The sequence below is a fragment of the Phacochoerus africanus genome, chromosome 11 (assembly GCF_016906955.1).
Source record: "Phacochoerus africanus isolate WHEZ1 chromosome 11, ROS_Pafr_v1, whole genome shotgun sequence".
Taxonomy (NCBI): domain Eukaryota; kingdom Metazoa; phylum Chordata; class Mammalia; order Artiodactyla; family Suidae; genus Phacochoerus; species Phacochoerus africanus.
In genome coordinates this window covers 10793201-10806152 of record NC_062554.1, presented here as the reverse complement: position 1 = coordinate 10806152, position 12952 = coordinate 10793201, and the positions used below count along the sequence as shown (strand labels likewise).

Here is a 12952-nt window from a genome sequence, read left to right as displayed (position 1 = left end):
AAGTGACATGAGCCGTTGCAGTCAGATTCCTAACCTACTGTGCCATGGGTAGGAATGCCCCTGAAAACTCCTGTAATCAGCTACAGGCTTCATCTTCAACAGCATCTTCTCAGAGACCCATGGCAAAGACTACAATAGGTACTCTGAGGTATAATAGGCTTACATAACTGTAAGATCATACCACTGGGCTGAACAAGGATTTCCAGTTCCTGAACTAATGGAGAAGCTCATGGGTTCATAAAATTGCTGACCCAAATCAAGAAAGACCTAAATTTATGCCAAGGGAGTGAACAGAGTGATAAAGAATGATAATAATTCCTTCTATGATTATTGCTTGGGAAAAAGCAAAAATGGTTCTTTAATGTTCTTTTCTGGATTTTAGGAACCCCTCTTCTCTTAAACTATCTGTAACTTACAGCAATTTAGATTATATCTTTGTAAAGAAAAATGAAACATTTTATCTTTTCTCCCTGCCTGAACCCTCCAAAATTTGGAAAAAACTCTTATTGAATACTTATTTTTTTTCTTCTTTTTACAGCTGTACCTGCAACATATGTTAGTTCCCAGGCCAGGGGTCAAATTGGAGCTGCAGCTGTGGCCTTCACCACAGCCACAGAAATACTAGATCTGAGTTGCATGTGCAACCAGTGCTGTAGCTGGCAGCAATGCTGGACCTGTAACCCACTGATGAGCCAGGGATCAAACCCTCATCCTCACAGAAACTAAGTCAGGTCCTTAACCTGCTGAGCCACAATAGGAACTCTCAAATACTTATTTTCCATGGCAATAAGAATTTGTTCTCCAGGTAACACAACACAACTGGAAGCACTGATTGTATTACCAAGGCTCTCACTGGAATGTCACATCTGAGGATGATGTGCATAGATATGACCAGTTTTAATATATGGTTAGCCTTTTTTGTTTGTTTTTTTTTTTTTTAGGGCCGCACCACAGCATATGGAGATTCCCAGGCTAGAAGTCGAATCAGAGCTATAGCTTTGGGCCTATACCGCAGCCACAGCAAACGCCAGATCTGAGCTGTGTCTGTGACCTACACCACAGCTCACAGCAACGCTGGATCCTTAAGCCACTGAGCAAAGCCAAGCATTGAACCCACATCGTCATGGATATTAGCTGGGTTCATTTCCACTGAGCCACAACGGGAACTCCTAGAAATCCTATTGACTGACCACCTTCTGTACTCAATAACTGAGCTTATATATAATCTGCTTTTTCATTTTTGTCTTGCTTTTATTTTTCTATAAATCTGTATCTTCCTTCCTTTTGCAGATCTCTTACTAACTTCTAACCTGAATCTTCTCTCCACAGCCACCAACTCGGCTTCTGGTCTGTGAAACTACTGGCAACGTTTTAGACAGGGGAAATAAAGGGGTTCAGAATATACCACTGTGGTATAAAAATATTTTGAGCTGAATGCATTTGATAATCAACAGATGCAGGAGGAGGCTTTTTTCCTGAATTCCCTTTATCTGCCTAAAAGCAGAGCCTCCCTAAAGAAGTCAACTGTCACAAATCCTCTCCCCTGGGAGTTTCAGTGCCACATCTAAAAAGATGTTACCACAGATCTATCGTATCTCCCATCTGTTCTCCTAAGGGCCTATTTATCTTTCCTAAAAGTCCTTAGTTTTCCCTCCAGTGCCCTTTCTCACTGTCCCCTTCTCTTATTAAGATGGTATATAAACTCTGAATTCTGCCTTGAGTCACATTTTTCTCTGAACCCCCATTTATGTATGTAAATAAAAATCTGTCCTTTCTTTTGCCAATCTGTCTTTCGTCAGTTTATTTTATAGGCCCCCAACAACTCAGTCGAAGAGGGCAGAGGTTTCCCCAAAAACAGGAGACACTGTTAAGTCCAGCAGCATGCTCACGTAAACCTCAGCAATGCTAAGCAGCTTCTCCCCATCTAGCAGCCACAATTAGACAAAGGAAAAGTTTCCTTTTTTCTTTTTTCCTGTTTTTCTTTTTTTGTGTGTCTTCTTTTAGGGCCGCACCTGCGGCATATGGAGGTTCCCAGGCTAGGGGTCTAATCAGAGCTGTTGCTGCCAGCATATGCCACAGCCACAGCCACGCCAGATCCGAGCCACATCTGTGACCTACACCACAGCTCATGGCAACGCCAGATCTTTAACCCACTGGGCGAGGCCGGGGATAGAACCTATGTCCTCATGGATCCTAGTCAGATTCATTTCTACTAAACCATGACGGGAACTCCAAAAGTTTCCTTATTTTCAAAGAAAGTGCAGCAGTTTAAAAAACAGCATTGAAGTTTTCCATTCAGATAGGTCTTAACTTCTTTTCACTTTACATTCCCCTCTGCAATGGGATTTAAACTACATTTAGCTAAATTTTAGTCATTATTTCCAAATGTTTACAGCATGGTGAAGAAGCTGTAATTTTAGACACTGAAAAATAAGACAAAGTGATCAAACTAATTACGTTATGGCAATGATATGATGCAAAATGTTAAGACAGAGGTATATCTGCAAATCACCACACAGTTGCACATTCCAATTAGAACTGATTCTCTTCGAAACATAAATTTTACATAAATGCTTATCCAGTAGTACATCATAAACTACAGGGTTAGAATAATTTTTTCTGTTGTGTAAATATGGAATTAAGAGCTAAAACAAAGTAACAGATGATTTTTTTTTTTTCAAGAGCAAAGTAATATGCAACCCATTGGACTCTTCAAAACCTTAAACTAAGCTGTTAGTCATCTTTAGGGACCCTGGTTAAATTCTGAAAGTGTTGGCATTAAAACAGAACTTAGTTTTTTTCAGGTATTTATAAAGATGTTCATGCATCGTGTACCTGAAGTTTTTGGTTCCTTGATTTTCTTTGACTCACACCTCTTCCTCTCCTTGGTATATGAAAAACCCTCCTGGTAAAAGGAGAGCCCAGTCCTGGAAACTTTCCGCTGAGTTTAAACCACAATATTTGATGTAATTCTAAACCACTGTTTGGGGTTCTGATTTGTGGATTATTCAAAGATAAATGCTTCTCCTGGGGAACATTCATGTATATACTACCACAAGGCTAAAGAGATCATTTCGGGAGTGGCAATGTTTCACCAAAGCACTGAGGCGGGGAGGGTGAGTAGTGATCGTCAGCTGACACCTCCACCTTTCACACAGGTTTTCCTTAAAAAGAATCAAATTGCTTTCAACTTTTCGGGAGTAAAATTGGCAGCAAGGGTAGGATACTAAAATGCCCAAGGTAACTGCTTCTTTCACATCCTCATGAAGCACTAATGTTTTCTGACATACAATTTGCTACGGGGCTCACAGATGATGTGACACCTCCACCTTTCACACCAGGTGATATGCAAACAAACTATCTGCATAGCAGGAAACAGGTTTTTCTGTTATCAGGAACTCTCCCAAGAAAATAAAGGGCAGCGGGGGGGGGGGGGGGGGTGGTTAATAACCCAACCCGGTAAAAACACAACCCAGAATCCTAGAAGAGAAAAAATAAAGCCATTGAAAGAGATGACTTGGCAATGGTCAAAGGTCAGCATTATCTCCATAGTACTTGATTGATATGGCACAAAGTCTTGAGTGTGCTAATACTTGAGTTGCTAACAAGAGAACCACGTGTGAGCCACAAACTAACTGGGAAAAAATCTAGGAGGCTGGATTTGGTCTCTGCTTTCTGCTCAACACTTCTAAAATGTGTTTTGCTGAGCTTTCACACTGTTTGTTTTCACAACAGAAGCAAGGGCCTTTGAAGAACTGGCCACAGTGTTACAGGTCTCCAATGAGACTTTATTCAAGAGGAACTACAGGTGGTGGTGGCTGAGCCGCTCGTTCAACATGCTGTTGTAAAGGGCCTCAGTGTCAGGGTGTGCTCTCTAGACCCTGAGTCTGACTTCAATAGGGCAGAACCTCAGTCTCGGGGTTAGCAGCACAGTCAGGAAGGATGTGCCTTTGTTTCTGTACATGGATTCTTTATGCAGAAGTATATCTTAGAGAAAAGGACAAGAAGACAATGGCGTGAAACAAACGAACTAATTTAAAAATGTCAGATGGCTGACAGCCTAGGCAGCTGCACATGAAATGTAGCCAGATGCCAGAATCTTGTGGTAAAAGAATAGTCCTAAGGGCTTGTGTTGGAGCTGTTTAGTTTATATTTTCCTAAGGCACAACTAAAGTTCTTTTAGATTTATATTTTGGCAAGTGTTTTTTTCTGCTGGAGGATGATAAGAGTAGGTGGGAGTATCTGCCTAAGGGCGTGTTGGCATGCTAAAGTAAGGAAAATAGTACTTGGACTAAAATTAAGGCCAGCTGGTGAAGAAAAACAACAAATTTTGTTTTGGTTTTAAATTTGTACCAAAGCTACTTCCTGAAAATTGGAAAAATGACAAGAGTGTTTCATACCTTTGCATAAGAAAAAATGATTTTCTTTTAGAAGCTGTTGCTCAGAATTTAATCTGTGGTCATGACACCATGTAGTAAAAACAGCCTGGATTTTATAACAATGTATAAGCAGGAAAAAGTTATAAAAATGCTAAATGGTACAGAGCTACAAATAGAGTGATGTGTGTGCAAAGGAGTCAAAATCAGGTTTTTACTCCAGGAAGGTGTTATGTTTATGAAGAATAATTCTATTTGTTATACATTCAAATCCAAATTAGAACTAGCTGCCTTACAAGGAGATTTCACTGCCATTAGCACTTTAATTTTTGGTAGTTCTGTTACAAGTTCAAGTAAATTACAGCTGTTTTCAACCCTTATATGCATTTCCTTCAAAAAAAAGAAGGAGCAGGTATTCCAATAAGCTTTCTGTAAATAGGATCCTGATCATTTTAGCTCTAGCTAAACCAACACATTTCCCTGGCCTTAACTACAGCCTCTTTGAAAACTGGAGCACACTGCATAATTTAAAAAGTCAGAGTATAATGACATTCACTTCAAGTAAGTTATGCTAGGAGGATAGCAGGATGAAATGTGGATTGGTCAGACCACCAATCATGTTTTCCTAGACATAAAAACAGTGATAATTTAAATATCTGCAAAGGTCAAAAGAAAGAGAGCAATCACATGTAATTAGCTAGAGGAGCGACATTCTACACGCGTCCTGATGGCCTTCGTAAAGCTTACAAGAAGACACACCCACTCTGCGGGGCTGTAACCACACACAGACACCCCAGAGCCCACCACAGATCTGGAATGTGACAAGTATAGAACCCAGTGGCAGCTCGGAGCTTGTCTCTGACACTGACTAGCCCAGAGGCAGACAGTGAAGAACTACCAGAATCCCACAGAGAGCTTTTTTTTTTTTACCCTGGAAACAACCTTCCATGAGGTTACTATGACAAAAATATAAACCAAGGCTGACACAGCTAAGTGCAGCCTTACAGCTGGCCATCTGAATATGGGGTTTTGCCAGTCCTTAGCTGTTTTCAGTATTTAATCAAGTATTAAGAGAAGTTTAATTCACATGCAAGCCTTGTCAAAAAAAGAAGAACAGTTAATTTCCTATGATCAGCATAAACTGCTAACCTGTTAAGAAAAGCCCAATTTTTCCGGCATTCGAGTATATACATACACATCATGTCTTATTTCTTTTCAAACACATTAGGGTGAGGGTGAGGAGGAGGAGGAAGACAAATGAGATAAAGATACAAGTTAAACACCCAAAAACCCCATTCCTCATTCTTTGTGTGGCTGGCAGCATTAATCAGAAAGTCACTCCAAAGCTATGATGGTCAGATATATTTGAACATGTAGATCTTTAAGGATTTCCTTATTCATTTGGCCAGGTCTATGGTATGCGCTTTTTTTGTTTGTTTTCTTGGTGAAATAATTCATCAGTGCTTCCTGAGAGGCTCAAACAAGATCACTGGCCAGATTCCGAAGAGAAACTGTTTGGAAACAAGTTAGGACAAAAATTAAAGAAGATAAAATTGTTCATGTTTTCCTTGAAAAAGAACCCATGGGCTATGACTACGGTGCTTGGTAGGTTGCTAGCAGCCGTCTTGGTACTAATAACCTGAATACAGCATACTCTTTCCAGGTTGGCACCAGTTCCCAGAAACTTTGTGTGTGTGTGTGCTTTTCAGGACTGCAGGTATAGCATGTGGAAGTTCCCAGGGTAGGGGTCAAATCAGAACTACAGCTGCCAGCCTACGCCATAGCCACAGCAACTTGGGATCCAAGTCACATCTGTAACCTACACTACAGCGCACGGCAATGCCAGATTCTTAACCCACTGAGCAGGGCCAGGGATTGAACACACATCCTCATGCACACTATTTGGGCTGTTACCACTGAACCACAATGGAACTCTGCAATGTAGGCATTAACAGCTCCATTTTACTGTGGAAGAAACTAAAGCTTAAAGAAAAGAGGCTTGCTGAAGTCATGGAGCAGCAAGTAGAAGACTTAAGATTGAAAAGCATCCAGTTCCGAAGCTTGTACTCACTCCACTACTTTTCTACCCACCCCCTTCTTCCACCCCCATCTCATCTTCCCATCAGCCCTCCTCCCCAGAAAGAGGACTTACCTTCACTTTTGGCCTGTATCTCAGGTAAAGTGTTCTTGTATATAAACTGAAAGGAAAAAAGAGAGGGGAAGCTTTTCAGACAAATTTTTAATCCATACAAACTGGCTCATTGACAAATTTACCACAGTGCCTCTACATACAAAGAAAAGGCAGCACCGGTAAATGAACTTGGTTCATTTAGCAACCATTTTCGGAGGACCTGCTCTGTGCAGAGCAGGAAAGATGCTAAGGAAGAAGGAGAAATGATCAGCTCTCAGACTGTGACTTCAGTGTTCGCAGTTCAGTAGGGAGCATTCCCACTAATGCTTGATGTGATTAATATCATGATTGCCAGTTTCATCTTTGAAGACATATGATTATAAAAATTAACTGGGGGTATTCTTAGAATATTTTAGAAATGTAGTAGCTCTATAAGGATTGCAATACAGGTATGAAATAACCAGGAAGGTAACACTATTTCATAGCACCCTTTAAAATAAGTAACCTCTGAAGATGATGTCAGATTCTAAAATCAGTCCATAGAGCGAAAATAAAGTTAAATTTGACCCTGAAATATTTATTATACTGCCCATAACTTACAGCATACAGAATTTATGTAGAGCACACTATTTAAACATATTTGAGTAGGACTATACAGTGGATCTTGAGTACATATGCAAGACATAATTTTAATATTTATTTACCTATCTATCTTGTTAGGGCCACATTCGTAGCATATGGAAGTCTCAGCTAGGGGTTGAAGTGGAGCTGTAGCCCCCAGCCTATACCACAGCCACAGCAACTACTGGATCTGAACCATGTCTGCGACCTACACCACAGCTCACAGCAATGCTGGATCCTTAACCCACTGAGCAAGGTCAGGGATCGAACACACATCCCCATGGATACTAGTGGGGTTCATTATCACTAAGCCACAATGGCAACTCAGCAAAACATTATTTTATAGTACAAGAATTTTTCTCTTTTAAATAAGAGAATGAAAAAGAATATGTACATGTATAGTTGAATTTGTGTGATTTAATGCGGCTACAATGCCACTCTATTGTCCCCCAAACCAGAACTGTCAAGAGAAGCGTCATATATTATGAAGAATACTCTACTGTCTTAAAATAAAACCTTACTCGGTTATTTCAGATATTGATCTCTAAAAGAAAGCTGCCACATTTTCCCTTCTCTTTAGGGAAGAGTCCTGGACTGGGGAACAAAGGCCCCAGATTCCAGCCCTTGCTGTTATCTCCACCACTCTCAACTATTTATTAATTTATTGGGCCTTTCCTGCGGCATATGGAAGTTCCCAGGCTAGGGGTTGAATTAGAGCTGCACCTGCTGGCCTATGCTACAGCCACAGCCACACAGCATCTGAGACGCATCTGCAACCCACACCACAGCTCACGGCAACGCCAGATCCTTAACCCACAGAGTGAGGCAAGGGATCGAACCCAGGTCCTCACGGATACTAGTCTGGTTCATTACCACTGAGCCATGACAGGTACTCCTCAACTACTTATTAAGTACCTACAATGTGGGGGTAACCACTGGACCCAGAGATTTATATACACTTCATTACTAAACTACCCTACTAAGTGGGTATTATTATTCCTATTTTGTATATGAGAAAGTCTCAGAAAAGGTCAAATTTTTCATTCAAGGTGCCACAGCTAGTAAGTGTTAGAAGCAGGTGCTGTCTAATCGTTATCCAATACACTGTACTCTAAGTGGCCAGTGACCTTGAGCAAGTCACTTCTCCCTGGACCCTAGCTTCCTTCACCATTAAATGAAGCAGTTATGTGATTTCTAAGGTCTAGATTGGTATGAAGAGACAGAAAGCTCTGGGCTCAAATTCAGACAATACCACTAAGACCATGTGTGAGGTACTTCTCTGATCTCGTCTTTCCTCAAGTATAAAATAGGACTGTTGTGAGAATTAAAGGAGATAATATACATCAAGTGCCTAACCCAGATGAGGCTATGAGCTGAAAAATCTAAACTTTTTTTTTTTTTTGGTCTTTTTGCCATTTCTTGGGCCGCTCTCGTGGCATATGGAGGTTCCCAGGCTAGGGGTCGAGCCGGAGCTGTAGCCGCTGGCCTACGCCAGAGCCACAGCAACGCGGGGATCCGAGCCGTGTCGGCGACCTACACCACAGCTCATGGCAATGCCAGATCCTTAACCCACTGAGCAAGGGCAGGGATCAAACCCACAACCTCATGTTTCCTAGTCGGATTCGTTAACTACTGCACCACAACGGGAACTCCAGAAAAATCTAAACTTTTTATTGTGGAAGACTTCAGAGATAAACAAAAGAACCTGGCATATAAAGTTGTTAAAAGCACCTTCTTACCTTATTTATTTTTGGCTGTGCCTGTGGCATGCGGGAAGTTCCTGGGCCAGGGACTGAACCCAAGCCACAGCAGTGACAACACTGGATCCTTAACCTGCTGGGCCACAAGGGAACTCCCTCTTCTTATCTTCCTTATATTTAAAGGATCTATGAAGATTTTTCCTATTACATTTCTGATACTGATTATTTATACTTTTCGCCTCTTCTCTTTTAGTCTCACCAGATGGGTCAGCTATTAAGTTACTGAATCTTAGCTTCAAACCCACTCTTTATATTTCATCTCATTTGCGATGTAGGAGCTGAGACTACAAACAGCATCTCTGCATTGCCAGATGCTCCCTAATAGGCTCTGCTAATTAGCACATTCGAGAGAGACTGCAAAGCTGGAGGAGCAGGAAGGGACTTGTTCCTTTTTGTTTTGTTTTCATGAGGGCTGTCGGCTTGGGTTCCTCTGAACAGCATCTCAATAACATTTCATCATTGTGGCAGCAGCAGTTTGATCCAGTAGCAGCAGTGCCCTTCTTAAGAGGCCTGGGTCCCAGCCCCAATGGGATCTTTCCTCTGAGCTCAGATACCATCTCCAGCTGAGCAGTGCCTTCTGTTCAGACTTCAGTTTGTGGTCTGTAGGTTCTTCAACAGTCCTTTGGGCAAGAGGCAGAATCTATGACTTTAATCAATAAAATATGGTAAAAGTGACATCACTGGAGTTGACACGGGGTTATAAAAAGCCATGCTGCTTCCAACCAGTTCTCTTGAGATAACTGATGCTCCCCCTGAGGAAAGTCATCTGTCAGGTAAGAAGGCTGATGACACTGAAGTTGAAGAGATCATGCATAGCTGAGTGCCCAGATGACAGCCAGTGCCAAATGACACCCCATGTACGTGAGCCATCTTGGACGTTTATCCCAGGTGGAACCTTAAGATGACTGCAGCCTGAGTTGACAACTGACACCAACACCATGAAAGACCCCATGTGAGGACTACCTGGCTAAGCACTTTCAAATTCAAGACCCCCAAAATTGTGAGCAAAAAAAAGTGATTGTTTTAGGTTGGTAAATTTATATATAATATTAGTAACTGAAATTCACCCCTCCCTCCACTACACACCCTCTGGAACTCCAATTAAACTTATGTTAGACTCTCTCACTTTTATCTTCCATTTCTCTCTCTTTTTTTTTGGCCATGCCCACAGCATGTGGAAGTTCCTGGGCCAGGGATCAAACCTGTGCCACAGAAGCAACCCAAGTTGCTGCAATGACAGTACCAGATCCTTAACCTGCTGCACCACAAGGGATTTCCTATCTTCCATTTCTCTTAACTTCACTTCCGTATGTTCTATATTTTTATCTCTGCTGCATTTAAGTAATTTTTTCTGACCTATCCTCCAACTCATTAATTCTCTCTTCAATTGAGTCTAATCTATTAGTCTTGTACATCAAATTTTGCATATTGGCTACTGTAATTTTTCATTTCTAGAGCTTCTATTTTGTTCTTTCTGAAATTTGTTTGAAAAAGTCTCTTTTTCCTTGAAGTTATTTAATTAATTAATTAATTTAGTTTTGGCTGTGCCCATAGCACATGAAGTTTTCAGGCCAGGGATCAAACATGTGCCACAGCAGTGACAATGGTGGATCCTTAACCTACTGAGCCACAAGGGAACTCCATCCTTAAAGTTATTTTAAAGTTTATTTCTTCAAACACAGGAATTAAAATCACTTTTATAATTACTGATAACCCTAATATCTGATATATTGACAGGTCTCTTTCCGCTATATTATTTCTGTTGGGTGCTTGCTTTTGGTGTCTTATTTTCTGAAGTGCCTGATCATTGTTGACTGTGTGCTACTAAGTTTTCTTAAAAGCTACCTTGGAAGGTTCTTTGGAAACCAAGGTGAAGAAGCGTCTCTCTAGGAAGATTTGGTATTTGCTTTTGCCAGGAACTTGGGGGATACTACAGGTCTAGGTCAGCTTTCACCCAGCTTCATGGCATGAGGACCCCCAGATGACTTGGGTAGATGGGATGTAAATCCATGTGAGGATGGCTGATGACAATTACTTCTGCGAAACATAGTCCTCTTCCCCACTTCCTTTCTATTTCTTGCTTTGCTCAGTTTCACAACTTACTTTGCAGTCATCTGAGGGCAGAGTACAGAGTAAGTTTACTTCTGATTCATCCAGCTTGATGTGGGGGGGGGGTCTTCCTTGGCTCCTTTCCTTTGGTTAGCCCTAGGCCTTGACATCTGTCCCCTTTATTCTGAGGCCATGAAATCAGAGCCTGAATTTGATGGATTGACCAAAATTCTTCTGGCCCAAAGCAGCTGTGGTATTCCTTTTTTAGGCACCTGCTTTCTTTCAGACTGTGACTTCTTTCTTTTAATCTTGCCAAATATTTGATGATTTAATATTTTAGCCAACACTTTTAGTTGTTTTTAGCAGGAAATCTGCCTGAATAATGTAGGCTGGCATAACTACAAACCAAAGTCCTGCTCAATTTAATCATTTCAACAATCTATGGAATAAACAGTATTATCCTTATTTGACAGACCAGGAAATTGAGCCTTAGAGCCAAGTAAATAACTTGGCTCAAGATTGTTACAGAGCTATGAAGTAATGGAGCAAAGATCTGAATTCAGACATTTTTAATCTATTGTGTTAACTCTTTGGAACAAATTATTTGTACAATACATAAGTCTTAAATGGCACATTATTAAGTTCTCAAATCATCCCTCTTAAGTATTATTATTCACATGGTCCTTTCATCGAGGTACCTATAGAATCAAATTTCCGTATAACTGAAACTTAAACATCCAAGCTTCTTTTATTTTAGTTGTTTAGGGTGAAATATGTCTAAAATATATTCTATTCTTCCCTGCCTCATTAAAAAAGAATCAGAGTAAAAGATTTTAACATTAATAAAAAACAAAGGAAAAGTTAATTCAATATCTTGTCACAAAAATCTCATCATAATGCTTCACTGTATTTACTTTAACCTTTGTTCCCATGCAAATTTTTACAAAATTTTAATAATTACATATATATGCTTTTAGTCTATTTATTTCACTTAAAAATAAAAATGTCTAGGAGTTCCTGTCGTGGCACAGAGGAAACGAATCTGACTAGGAACCATGAGGTTGCAGGTTTGATCCCTGGCCTTGCTCAGTGTGTTAACGATCTGGCATTGCTGTGGCTGTGGTGTAGGCTGGCAGCTACAGCTCCAATTAAACCCCTGGGAACCTTCATATGCTGTGGGTGCGGCCCTAAACAATAAAATAAAATAAAAATGTCTATGTTGCTATAAATTTTTCATATTCATATTTTAAATGATTGAATAAAGGTCACATAAAAATCTACTTTATAATTCTCCTCCAACTATTGGGTAGTTTATTTTTCTCCTATTATTGTTAATGTTTTGCTACATTAAATACATCATGACAAACATTTTTGTGTTTACATACACATTTTCATTTTTCCAGACTGTTTCTTTTTTTTTTTTGTCTTTTTGTCTTTTTGCCATTTCTTGGGCCGCTCCTGCCGCATGTGGAGGTTCCCAGGCTAGGGGTCCAATTGGAGCTGTGGCCACCGGCCTACGCCAGAGCCACAGCAACATGGGATCCCAGCCGTGTCTGCAACCTACACCACAGCTCATGGCAACGCCAGATCCTTAACCCACTGAGCAAGGGCAGGGATTGAACCCACAACCTCATGGTTCCTAGTCGGATTCATTAACCACTGAGCCACGAGGGGAACTCCCAGATTGTTTCTTTTGGATAAATTCCAAGGAATATAATAACTGGGATTTAAAAAACAAATGTTTTCCTTTCATGAACACATGTAGTATCAAACTTCTTTTCCAAAGGGATTGTACTAATTTACACTGACGAGTAATGTGTAATCATACCATTTTCACTGTAATTAAAGCATACAGAATACAAATACTACTATAGCTCACTCAATGGATATAAAAAAAATCCCATTCTTTTATTTAAAAAAAACTTTTTGACTAGCTAATACAATCATTTGGTAAAAAGTTCAGGCAGTATGAAAGGGTATATAGGAAAAAGGAAGTCTGTCTCCTACCTCAACCC

The 12952-nt window shown here is 40.4% G+C and overlaps 1 protein-coding gene across 1 annotated transcript in view; it reads right to left on the bottom strand.

Annotated features, from left to right (window-relative positions):
- Positions 1-3767: 3767 nt before the first annotated feature.
- ACER3 (alkaline ceramidase 3) overlaps positions 3768-12952 on the bottom strand; it is a 157945-nt gene continuing 148760 nt past the window's right edge. The window contains exons 10-11 of the mRNA XM_047752005.1: positions 6529-6574; positions 3768-5887 (exon numbers count right to left, since the gene is read on the bottom strand). Coding sequence (XP_047607961.1) covers positions 5834-5887; positions 6529-6574 — 100 coding nt within the window. The 3' untranslated portion in view covers positions 3768-5833. The remainder of the gene's footprint in view (positions 5888-6528; positions 6575-12952) is intronic.